The 12,920-nt window shown below is 42.8% G+C and overlaps 1 protein-coding gene and 1 long non-coding RNA gene across 2 annotated transcripts in view; one reads left to right on the top strand and one right to left on the bottom strand.

Moving 5' to 3' along the window:
• Positions 1 to 12,920, top strand: part of large1 (LARGE xylosyl- and glucuronyltransferase 1) — a 96,885-nt gene that overhangs the window by 65,210 nt on the left and 18,755 nt on the right. Inside the window, exon 11 of the mRNA XM_079868895.1 lies at positions 30 to 193. Within this exon, the coding sequence (XP_079725021.1) occupies positions 30 to 193 (164 nt within the window). The remainder of the gene's footprint in view (positions 1 to 29; positions 194 to 12,920) is intronic.
• On the bottom strand, positions 2,596 to 11,594 carry LOC307157142. The gene is made up of 3 exons (XR_013820879.1): positions 11,564 to 11,594; positions 10,800 to 10,928; positions 2,596 to 2,812 (listed from the first exon to the last, which is right to left on the bottom strand). It is a non-coding gene; the product is annotated as an uncharacterized lncRNA (long non-coding RNA).

Raw genomic sequence — 12,920 nt, 5'->3', positions numbered from 1 at the left:
TAACACTTGTTTTCCTAATATTCCTGCAGCTCCAAAAGACCCTATCCGAGCTGGATGAAGATGACCCATGTTACGAGTTTCGTCGGGAGCGCTTTACTGTGCACCGCACACACGTCTATTTCCTGCACTATGAGTATGAACCAACCTTAGATAACACAGACGTGACGCTGGTGGCCCAGCTTTCTATGGACAGGTAAGAAAACATAGGCACACTTACAACACCTCCTCACCAACAGATGTTTAATACATCATGCCAATATAAGGCACATTATATCAAATTGATCAAAACTTGATCAATGGATGATGCCATTTAACCCTCTATGATATGCATTATGTTCTAGCCATGAAATATTTTTCAAATAAGTTTTTAATTACTTGAAATAGCTTCAATCATACAAATCAAAAAATATTTTTGAAAAAATAAAGGGGGGGGGGGGGGGGTAATTTAGGGAAACCACAATGGAAAATGCTCACATTTCTATAAAATTGTGATTTTATTTTCTATTTAATTGCAAATTTTTTTTGGGAAATTGATAGATTTATATACTTGGAGCTCATGCAAACCAAAAATAAGTAGATCCCTATTATTTAATCCCTATCATTTGGCTAACTCATCCTCACTCTCATCACATAGAGCTAACTCTTCACTCTTCCTATTGCCCTTTCCAATAAAATATTGCTGTATTCATTTTCTGAAAAGACGAAATCAATTAGTTATTTATGCACAAATACAACTATACTACAATAAACACTTCAAATAAATAATGAACTGCAATCATATTGTTGATGATAAATTAGTTACCCTGAACAAAATTAAATTAGTTACACTGAACAATATATATCTACACTGAACAAAATTATAAACGAAACACTTTTGTTTTTGCCCCCATTTTTCATGAGCTGAACTCAAAGATCTAAGACTTTTTCTATGTACACAAAAGGCCTATTTCTGTCTAAATCTGTGTTAGTGAGCACTTCTCCTTTGCCGAGATAATCCATCCATCTCACAGGTGTGGCATATCAAGACGCTGATTAGACAGCATGCTTATTGCACAGGTGTGCCTTAGACTGACTGGTTTTCGGACCCCCCCAATACAGTAAAACTATACATTTTAGAGTGGCCTTTTATCGTGGCCAGCCAGCCATTTGTGAGTCTGCTCAAGCTGTTGCATCCGTCTTTTCACATGCAATACAGTACGTAACACAAATGCAATAGCATGTCACTCTGTAGGCATCTTACAACAGTTCCCACACAAGCAATTTTTTAGATTATCATGACAGAATATGCTAATTGAAGATAGTTAACTACACATCAGCAACATAAATTCATCAACTAAGAATTCAGAAACGTCCTGTTGTATTCTACATATTGTCACTTCTTGTTGAGTCTCTCCATTATTGTCTGACTCCAGTTTAAACATAAAAGGAATGTTCTTCCATTTTAGTGCTTGTCTGTGTGAGGTAATCGGAGCTGCTAACACACACACACACACACACACACACACACACACACACACACACACATACTGGTTTCCATGCTGAATGGGGACCAACTTTATGATCATCACTTGTGGGGACCACCCTTTCTAAAGGTTCTAGAGGTATAAAAAAAATTAGGGATACTTACCATAGCTTTGATAACTTATACACGCCTTCAGATATCTGAATTGATGAAGTAATGATTTGACCATGCGTTATGGGGACTTTTGAAAAATCGAGTTGACATGTCTTATAGGGACCAACTTTGCATAATATTTGCATAATTCACACAACCTCCCATTAGATTTGTGGGGACCTAATTTGCATAATTCACACAACCTCCTATTTGATTTGTGGGGACTTAATTTGCATAATTCACACAACTTCCCCTTTTGATTTGTGGGGACCTAGATAGAACAAGAAATATATTACTAATGACAAATAATAGGCATTTATACGAAGTAATTCCTCAGATTGCATTTGTCCATTTGCCCTTAAAAAAAATGGGTTCAATCTACAACCAAGCTTCACTCTTGCATAGAACACCTATGGCCAGTTTCACAGACCAGCCTTAAGATAGTCTCAGACTAAAGTGTGTGTTTAAGCCGTTTTAACTGAAAGCACATCTTAAATTAAGTCCTTTGTGTCCAAGTGCCATTGTTTTGTCTCAAGATGCACACCAGTAATGCTTATTTCTAAGACACGTTTATAAAAGCTACTTAAATGTCCTAACTGAACTAAAGGCCTAATCCTGGTTTAATCTAAATCCTGTCTGTGAAACCAGGCCCTAGTGTTGTGCTTGTAATCATCTCCTCAACATGCAGAATATTTGTTTGGATCGATTGATTGTTCTTACAATTGATTGGAATATTAGTGTGATTGAAGTGGATTATATGTGAATGGAGAACTTTTTCACTGCAACAAAGGACTGCATGCAAGTAATGAATTATTGTCTGGATATTTTCCAACCCATTTCATACCCACAGGTCAAACATTTAAACCTTTCCACTTCAAACTATTCTTTCTATAATTGTAATTTTTTCGGCCAACCTCCCAGCATCAGCTGCTACTCATTCACCTGATACTTATAAAAAATAAAACAAAATCTACTACTAATTGAGCTTCAACACATTTATTCACTACTAATAAATGTAAAACTTTACGGTCTTCAAATCGCGGTTCTTCAGTGCTTCTGGTTCAGCTTTTAAACATTTGTCACAGTCGCTCTTTGCTTGTACAATGAACGATGTGATGAATGTGATGAATCGCTTCATGTGCCTTTCCACCGCCTGCACCTCTGTCTGCTGCCAGGGTGTCTTCTGGGTACTTTTACCTAAAAGTGGACAGAAAAAACAATTGAAATGATAAAGTGTGTGCTGGAATTCCAATCCGAAGTTCTGAATCCTATTATCAGTATTTATTAGGTCTGGTTATTACAGTTTTTCTCAGTCGCTTTGGTGCATTTCTCACATCACTATTTACATTTGCACAACAGTTAAAGCAGTTCTCAGAACAATTAGTACAAACTGCAAAACCTAGTTGATAACCTGCAAAAGCGTATCACTTGCTCAAAATGGATAGCTCATTCCTCAAAAGCAAGTATTCATGTCAATGAAAGTGTCAGTGTCATCAAGATGAAAAGTCCTGACACCATTGTTTATGAACAAGTGTTACGGACTGCTCGGAGACACGAAGGTTAGATCCAAATGCAGCTTTATTGGCTGGGGAAATCCAGAGGCGTAATCCAATGTACAGGTTAGGGTCATACACAGGCAGGCAGTCAAAACGAAGAAACAAACAAAACCAACAAACATGCAGGGACCAGAGGCAAGAGAGTAATCCAGGGAACAGGGCAAGATATCAAAAACCAAGAAACAAGAAAACCAGGGAAACGCTCAGAAATGCAGTGTAACACTTAACAAGACTTCGCGGTGAGTGAATGAATGAACAAGGTATATATAGACTGAGACTAACAGGATGATGAGACACAGGTGAATGCAATCAGTGAATGAGGTACAGGTGAAAGTGATCAGTGAAGTGATAATGAGTCCAGGCAGTGAGTTCTGGGAAATGTAGTTTGAGAGTGGATGATAGTCTTATGTGGAGTGCCCTCTGGTGGCTCTCAAGGGCAACTCCAGCTGGTGATCGTTACATAGCCCCCCCTTTAAGGAGCGGATTCCAGACGCTCCTAAAACTGTCCAGGAGGGAGGTGGAGCGGAGGCGGACCCGGGGGCGGGATGGAGGGCCATGCCCGTGCAGCGGAAGGGGACCTGAAGACTCCGGCAGGGCGGAAGGCCAGGGCGGAGCAGGCTGTGCAGGTGACCAGGGCGGAGCAGGCTGTGCAGGCGGCCAGGGCGGAGCAGGCTGTGCAGGCGGCCAGGGCGGAGCAGGCTGTGCAGGCAGCCAGGGCGGAGCAGGCTGTGCAGGCGGCCAGGGCGGAGCAGGCTGTGCAGGCGGCCAGGGCGGAGCAGGCTGTGCAGGCGGCCAGGGCGGAGCAGGCTGTGCAGGCGGCCAGGGCGGAGCAGGCTGTGCAGGCGGCCAGGGCGGAGGAACAGACACCGGCACAGGGACAGAAACAGACACCGTGGCAGCGGCTATCTCTGCTGAGGGCTCAGGTTCAGGCGTGTCGGCGGCCATCTCTGTTGGGGGCTCAGGCGACGTGGCAGTGGTCATCTTGTCCGGAGACACTGGCTCGGCGGCAGCCATCTTGTCCGAAGACACTGGCTCGGCTGAGACCATCTTGTCCTGAGACACTGGCTTGGCGGTGGCCATCTTGTCCGAAGACACAGGCGTGGTTTCGGCCATCTTGTCCGAAGACACAGGCGTGGAGTTGGCCATCTTGTCCGAAGACACAGGCGTGGAGTCGGCCATCTTGTCCGAAGACACAGGCGTGGAGTCGGCCATCTTGTCCGAAGACACAGGCGTGGAGTCGGCCATCTTGTCCGAAGACACAGGCGTGGAGTCGGCCATCTTGTCCGAAGACACAGGCGTGGAGTCGGCCATCTTGTCCGAAGACACAGGCGTCGATTCGGCCATCTTGTCCGAAGACACAGGCGTGGAGTCGGCCATCTTGTCCGAAGACACAGGCGCAGAACGAGGAAGAGGAACAGATTCAGGCTCAGTATCAGGATCAGATTCAGGCTCAGGAACAGATTCAGTCTCGGCGGGATGAGACTCTTGACGGGCGGACGTGACGTGAAGCTCAGTCTCTGGATCGGCAGACGTGACGTGAAGCTCAGTCTCTGGATCGGCAGAAGTGACGTGAAGCTCAGTCTCTGGATCGGCAGAAGTGACGTGAAGCTCAGTCTCTGGGTCGGCAGAAGTGACGTGAAGCTCAGTCTCTGGGTCGGCAGAAGTGACGTGAAGCTCAGTCTCTGGGTCGGCAGAAGTGACGTGAAGCTCAGTCTCTGGGTCGGCAGAAGTGACGTGAAGCTCAGTCTCTGGGTCGGCAGAAGTGACGTGAAGCTCAGTCTCTGGGTCGGCAGAAGTGACGTGAAGCTCAGTCTCTGGATCAGGATCAGCGCGCTCTGAGCTTGACGGGACCAGCGGCGGCGAGGGCTTTGAACTGGGCAGGACCAGTGGCGAAGAGGACTCTGAGCTGGGCAGGACCAGCGATGAAGAGGACTCTGAGCTGGGCGGGACCAGCGGCGAAGAGGGCTCTGAGCTGGACGGGACCAGCGATGAAGAGGGCTCTGTGCTGGACGGGACCAGCGGTGAAGAGGGCTCTGTGCTGGACGGGACCAGCGGTGAAGAGGGCTCTGTGCTGGACGGGACCAGCGGTGAAGGCTCTAGCTTGGCTGGCATGTCGCTTGCTGTCTCAGGCGCGGCGGGCATGACGCATACTGCCTTGGCTTCGGCAGATCTGGCGTGAAGTGCGGGCTCGGCTGGACTGGCGTGAAGTGCGGGCTCGGCTGGACTGGCGTGAAGTGCGGGCTCGGCTGGACTGGCGTGAAGTGCGGGCTCGGCTGGACTGGCGTGAAGTGCGGGCTCGGCTGGACTGGCGTGAAGTGCGGGCTCGGCTGGACTGGCGTGAAGTGCAGACGGTGACATGGGGTGCCACGGAAGGAAGCTCTCCAGACATCTGGAGAGTGCCTCTCTCCAATCCAGACCGGAGAGATCGGGGAGCTCCCTCGGGTCGACCTCCTTAGCCCCCAGCCGGTAACACAACTTAATTGCCTCATCACCCAGAGAGCAAGAGGCAGCGAGAGGAACAAACCCCCAGGTGTACTGAAACAGATCGAGGCTATCCAGGGCCAAGGCCGCGATCTGTCCAGCGAACTCCCGGCTCATGCTGGGAAGATCAGGCGAGATCCGTACTGCTGGATTCCTGGAGGTCATAGCTGCTGGATCTGGGTGCGGCGAAGTCTTCTGTTACGGACTGCTCGGAGACACGAAGGTTAGATCCAAATGCAGCTTTATTGGCTGGGGAAATCCAGAGGCGTAATCCAATGTACAGGTTAGGGTCATACACAGGCAGGCAGTCAAAACGAAGAAACAAACAAAACCAACAAACAGGCAGGGACCAGAGGCAAGAGAGTAATCCAGGGAACAGGGCAAGATATCAAAAACCAAGAAACAAGAAAACCAGGGAAACGCTCAGAAATGCAGTGTAACACTTAACAAGACTTCGCGGTGAGTGAATGAATGAACAAGGTATATATAGACTGAGACTAACAGGATGATGAGACACAGGTGAATGCAATCAGTGAATGAGGTACAGGTGAAAGTGATCAGTGAAGTGATAATGAGTCCAGGCAGTGAGTTCTGGGAAATGTAGTTTGAGAGTGGATGATAGTCTTATGTGGAGTGCCCTCTGGTGGCTCTCAAGGGCAACTCCAGCTGGTGATCGTTACAACAAGATAGTCAAATGGCTTGGTTATGTTTTCATTATGACAGTTTATTCTGTAAATGTTTTCCATTGCAAAAAAGTCAGATCTTGGTGACACTACCTGAACATGCTCAAGATAGCACTATATACTATTTGAACAGCCATTTGAAAAATACAGTAAAGTTACACATTACTGTATTTAGTGAGGTAACAGAGTACAAGACACTGAATATGTATGTTTCACATTTTTACTGCATATGCTCTTTGCAATTCTAATTTGTTCACAGCATTGTGCAAATGAAATAAATACAGCTATGCATAGAGCTATGCACAACTGTAAACAATATTGCAGTACATATTGGAACTGAACATACAACATACAGTACATAGTACTGTAATCATTCATGCACATCCAGATGTTCCTCATCAGTGAAAGCTGAGATTCACCTGAGAGAAATTATTCAATTTAGGAGGCATTTTCAGAAAAATAATAATAATAATAATAATAATTAAAAAAAAAGTGTAAAATTTGCTTGACAGATTTTGATAACTAGTTCAACATTTTTGTATGTAATGACTCAAGCAATGAAATGAGGACTATTAGTTTTATATGGAATGACTATTCAGCATTCACAAGTATAGTTAATTTTGACTGACATGACATAAGCAAATGATAATGTTATAAAACAGCAGAGAGTTGTATGAAAGCAATAGATGCATGTCCAAAAGCATTTGCAGTTTGTTGGAAGGAATGAGAAACTGCTACTATGATGTGCACAAATGACTAAATGTTGTGGAGGTTGAACTGTTGTGCAAATGTAAATAGTGATGTGAGAAATGCACCAAAGCGACTATTATTATTATTATTTATTAGGTCTTTTATTATTATTATTTATTAGGTCTTTTATTAGTCGGTTAGTCGCAGGACATACAGGCGCCGGCGCGATCATTTAACTTTCAATACTCTTATCTGTATGAATAAAAGGACAGAGTAATGCAAACTGTAAAGGTTCAACTCTTATTTCTGTAAACTCACAATAACTACAAAATGTTGTGCTTTGTAAAATAATGAAAACAATCAGGATGTGCTTTCTGCTGTCTCAGTGAACTTGAGCATCACAGAAATGAGCCGAAACTCAGCGTATACTCGCCTCACACCAGGGTGGGAATTATACCGCGGCCACGGCCGCCGTTGCCCTACACTTTGGCCTTCATGCCCCGTGAAAAAAAAATCATCGTACGGCCACAGTGGCCTGTGTGCCCTGGCCCTGTCCAAGTTCCATGTATAAAGCAGAGCATGTGAGCGGAGTGGAGCGGGAGCGAGCGGGGAGCGCGAGCGGGCGGATCTTGGACAGAGCGCAGAGCGGCAATTTCAAAAGGACAGAGCGTCGCCCTATTTCCCGCTCCAGTTTCGCTCCGCTCACACCACGAGTCTGAAGCATGCTTAGTCAAGCCTGACCCTGAATCCATCTGTCTTGCACAGTCATCAACAGTAGACTATTTTCAGTCAAAACTCAGCTCAATAATGGAGTTCAAAAACTCAAAACCATTATGTAGCCTACTATTAATAAGTCGCTCCGGAGTATAAATCGCAACAGTCAAAAAATGCGCCATGAAGAAGAAAAAACACATACAGTATAGGCCTAGCCTAAGTCGCACTGGACTATAAGTCGCATTTATTTAGAAATTTATTTCACACAAAAAAAAAACACAATGTTACAGACAAGTATAGCCTACTTGCCTCACAGACCTGAGACATATATATAAAGCTTGAAATGTCTACTTTTAAACAGAACAATTCAAAACGAAAGAAAACAGACTTCTCTCTTATGTAATCCGTATGAATTGTGCAATTCTCTCTGGCGCGTTCACTACTGCGAAGATCGCGAGTCAGCATCTTTCCAGCCGACACAGACATAAAAAAAAAAAAAACTGGTTTATTAGTAAACAATTAAAATGTCTCCTGCTATATTTTACATATTCATAATCATTAATTTTGCCGGTTCGTTGTGACAGCTTTTAGGTGCTTTATTGGCAGCAGCGCCACCCTTACATCGCATCAGCACCGAAAACATAGAGATTCTTTTCTTTTGGGGGCATTTTGTTTGTGTTCAGACTTTCTCAGTTGTTTTTAGGCGCGATGTTAGAGGATGCTGCTAATAAAGTTGCTAGTAGGCCCACACATTGGATTCACGTTTATTATTATAGGCTAAAAAAAATACCCCAGGTTTTATGCCGTTCGTATCAATTTATTTTGTTGTATTTATCCGCCACACCTTTAAGGCCGGTCCGTGAAAATATTGTCTGATAATAAACCGATCTGTGGCGCATAAAAGCTTGGGGACCGCTACAAGTGATATACATGTAGATTTTTTTCCTTTTTTGGAGCGAGCGGGGGGCGATTTGAGTGGAGCGCGAAGCAAACTGCGTTGAGCGCTGAGCAATAATGATTGTGAGGGTGTATACCTTCTGGATGGAATGGTTCTCTCTCTCACACTCACATGATATAGAGGACTGAATGAATATTTTGAATGCTTTTATTGGCATTTGTGTTGTTTCTGAATGCTTTTATTGGCATTTATGTTGTTTCTATTGTTGTGTGAGGGTGTATACCTTCTGGATGTAATGGCGCTCTCTCTCTCTCTCTCATTAAAAAATGTTTTTTTTTATTAAAAAAGTCATAATCCATGTCTTATTCCAAATTAGGATGTTATGGTATCAATCTGAATGGGAAAACCATCGAATTGTACTCAATGGCCTTTGTGCCCTGTCATATGGCCTTGGTGCCCCTAAAAAAAAAAGAAAAGGTGGAGGCCAAATGGCCTTGCCCCTAAAATTACATAATTCCCACCCTGCCTCACACACACACACACGTGAGAAATATATCTATAGAAAGCTTGAAATGTCTGCTTTTAAACGAATCAATTCAAGTGGAAAATAAATACTCAGATTATGTAATCCGTATGAAATGCGAGTCACTGCGGAGATGACGAGTCTGTATCATCGACTTAATCTCTGCAGCCGAGAATATCAATAAATTATAACAATGTTTGTTTAGACAGTCTCCTTCTGACACAAGACACACTCAATCATTATTTTTGCCGGTGCGCTGCGGAACTTTAAGTGTGCGCTTGATCGCTAATTAGGCTATGTATTATATAGGCAATTAAAGGCTCATTATTATGAGTTATGGCTTATTAATATAAAAATACGATTAGTTGACTAATAGCTTAATGAACGACTACTAGTCGACTAGAAAAAAAAAACTTTAGTCGAGGGCAGCCCTAGTATTTATGTCAGCATCTATATTGCAAGAGAAATTAATTTGCACTCTACCTATAAATAGAATTACACTGTCAATCAGGGATTTTTACATTCAGTCACTTGGCCTGAAATGATCATTGGAGAAAAGGAAAATATATTAGGATCAATGTCTTGGCTGCAAGTTATTTTTATGCATCCATCCACTCAAACTGCTCCAGGGGTTAGGCTAGTTATTACTGATTCGGTGTTTTCATTTTTAGAACAGCTACAGTTCCTACTAGTGCCACAAAACACCTAGTAGATTCTAGCATCAACCAAGTAACCCTCTAAACAACTACAGATGGGTTCCTGAGCAACATGACTGTCAATCTCCCTCGGACTGGGGCTCCATGCAAGATCTCACCTCGTGGGGTCTCAATGATCCTAAGAAAGGTGAGAAATCAGCCCAGAACTACACGGGAGGAGCTGGTCAATGACCTAAAAAGAGCTGGGACCACCGTTTCCAAGGTTACTGTTGGTAATACACTAAGACGTCATGGTTTGAAATCATGCATGGCACGGAAGGTTCCCCTGCTTAAACCAGCACATGTCAAGGCCCGTCTTAAGTTTGCCAATGACCATTTGGATGATCCAGAGGAGTCATGGGAGAAAGTCATGTGGTCAGATGAGACCAAAATAGAACTTTTTGGTCATAATTCCACTAAACGTGTTTGGAGGAAGAAGAATGATGAGTACCATCCCAAGAACACCATCCCTACTGTGAAGCATGGGGGTGGTAGCATCATGCTTTGGGGGTGTTTTTCTGCACATGGGACAGGGCGACTGCACTGTATTAAGGAGAGGATGACTGGGGCCATGTATTGCGAGATTTTGGGGAACAACCTCCTTCCCTCAGTTATGTAGTCAAATGATATGTAGATGAGGATCTGCATAGTAAAACTAGGCGTCGTAAGCTCCACATATGGTTATTTCGGGTGGAGACGCATGTACGCACAATCTTCCGCTGACTGGGATTTATAAAGTGAATTCTGCGCAGGTTCTGGCGTACGCACGGTTTTATAAGTCTGAATATTTTTTTGCGTACGCCATTTTTGGCTTTCGGGCGCACGTACACTTTTAGTAAGGTTCCTACGCACAGTTTTATAAATGAGGCCCCTGGTCTGAGATCTGGGTGTTAAAGTGCTCCTAAAGGGTCTAATTTAGTCTAAGAAATGTGTAAAGAGTTCACCTTTGGAAGAAGGCCTCACAGCACTGGCTCCTGTAGGCATCTCTTCATCTGATGGTGGTCTGGGTCTCTTGGGTGGTGGCGGCATGTCATTCCTCTTGGTAGGAGGAAGTGCCACCTCTGCTGATGGTTCTATGGAAAATAATCAAAGTTCAACATTTTCAGAAAGATACAATTTAAATGTACTATAGAATGCTGACAATACACTGTTATTTGTCACACTTATGCACTAATTATTTAAAATCATTAAAGTACAATAAACCCTAAACCTGTGCAATTGTTCATTATTGCAAGTATAATTGAACTACATCTTTCCAGCAGACATTTAATCAAATATAAGTGCAAGTAAATTGAGTATAACCATTTTATTTCATGTCTTAATCATCTGACATGATTCGTTTTGTGCCATGACACAACCAACACGAGAAGAGAGCAGATCAGCTAGTGTTTTATGAAAAATGAAAAATGTACAAGTTTCTCCTATGAAATATATTTTTTATGGTAGTAAACTCACAAAAAAATATTCACTCCAGAATGAATGTTTAGTGTAATTTAGTTGAAGAATAGCTTGGAGGCATTTGATTCATTACACAATGAGCCGTTTCGTCAAAAAAAAAAAACATTTGTTCAGCATACTGAAGCATCTTCTTTAATGTTGGCTATGATGTTAGAACAATATTTTTGTCTGTCAGGTCTTCACAAGTTACGTGACTGAAAATTATGAATAACTGCAAAATGTAGTAGTGTATTTTGACAGTAATACAAACCGTCAACAGTAGATGAACAGTGTCCCTCTTGTATGCTCCCATCTTCCTCATCACAGTCAATAACGTTTCTGTGGAAGTTCAAAGTACAGCTTAACAATGGTATATAATGGATCGTAAACACCTGGTATATGAATAGATGGTAGGGGTGTAACGGTTCACAAAATTTACGTTTCAGTTCAATACGATACACTTGTGTCACGGTTCGGTACGTTTTTGATACAGCAAAAAGAAAAAAAATGCCAGAGTAATTTCCTTGATTTAATTTTTTTATTCTTTTTTTTATTAAAACTAACATCATAAAGTATGATTTTTTTTTACTTTGAGCAATTCTGGAGCTATAATTGACTCTTCTTAGGAGCATATAAAACAAAACGCTCCTTGGAAAAAGTGAAATGTAATATTGTAGTAGTTATAAACAAAGGTTTATTTTAGTTCAGATTAACATTTGAGGGCAGCAATTGTATTTACAATGTCAAGTCAAGTCATCTTCATTTATATAGCGCTTTTAACAATGTAGATTGTCTCAAAGCAGCTTTACAGAGATAAGCTTATAATTTAAGGTAACAGAGATCGTTTCGGCTTTACAGCAGAGTTAAGTTATTTCCATCTAAAGTTAGTTTTGATTGATTTGCTTCCGTCGCAACGATCAAGCAATGTAGCCGCTAAGACGACACCATTCCCTCTACACAGACTTTAAACGCGAACCTGTGAGAAACGCTGATGGCGTTCACATGCGCATTTAGAATGGGTTCTATAGTTATGTGCGTTTGAATATACGCAGGTTAGGAATTCCCTACAAGCCAAGCCTAAACAAAGTACTTGTCTTTCCTTATAAATTTTGATAAAGAATTTTATTTTATTTTGTTGCTTTGGGGTAGGAACGCGAAACGAATTTTCCCGACAACGCCTTATCTGTAGAGTGGTAGTGGGATCCTCCATAGGGAGAGACTAGTTGGCACTTCAGCACTGCGTTGTCATCGGTCCAGGCGAAAGTCATTCGTCAGATCTGGATACGGCCTGGATCCGGCAGGCTGCAGGAAAACCTCGGGATAAACACAGACACTAAAATTAGCGTAGATGCCATTCTTCTCATGATGTAACGAGTACATCAGGATTTTTGGGAAGTGTTCCCGGTTCCGGCTGACCTAGTATATGCAGCCTAACATTAAATTATAGAAGTCTATAATGTATTATGTGAAAGCTAGGTCAAAGAGATGTGTCTTTAGTCTAGCTTTGAACTGACAGAGTGTGTCTGCTTCCCGGACAATGGTAGGAAGACTGTTCCAGAGTTTTGGTGCTAAATAGGAAAAGGATCTACCGCCAGCAGTCGATTTTGATATTCTAGGTATTAGTAACT

The sequence above is a fragment of the Squalius cephalus genome (assembly GCF_949319135.1).
Source record: "Squalius cephalus genome assembly, chromosome: 4".
In the NCBI taxonomy this organism is placed as follows: Eukaryota; Metazoa; Chordata; class Actinopteri; order Cypriniformes; family Leuciscidae; genus Squalius; species Squalius cephalus.
This window is presented reverse-complemented; position numbering and strand designations above follow the sequence as displayed.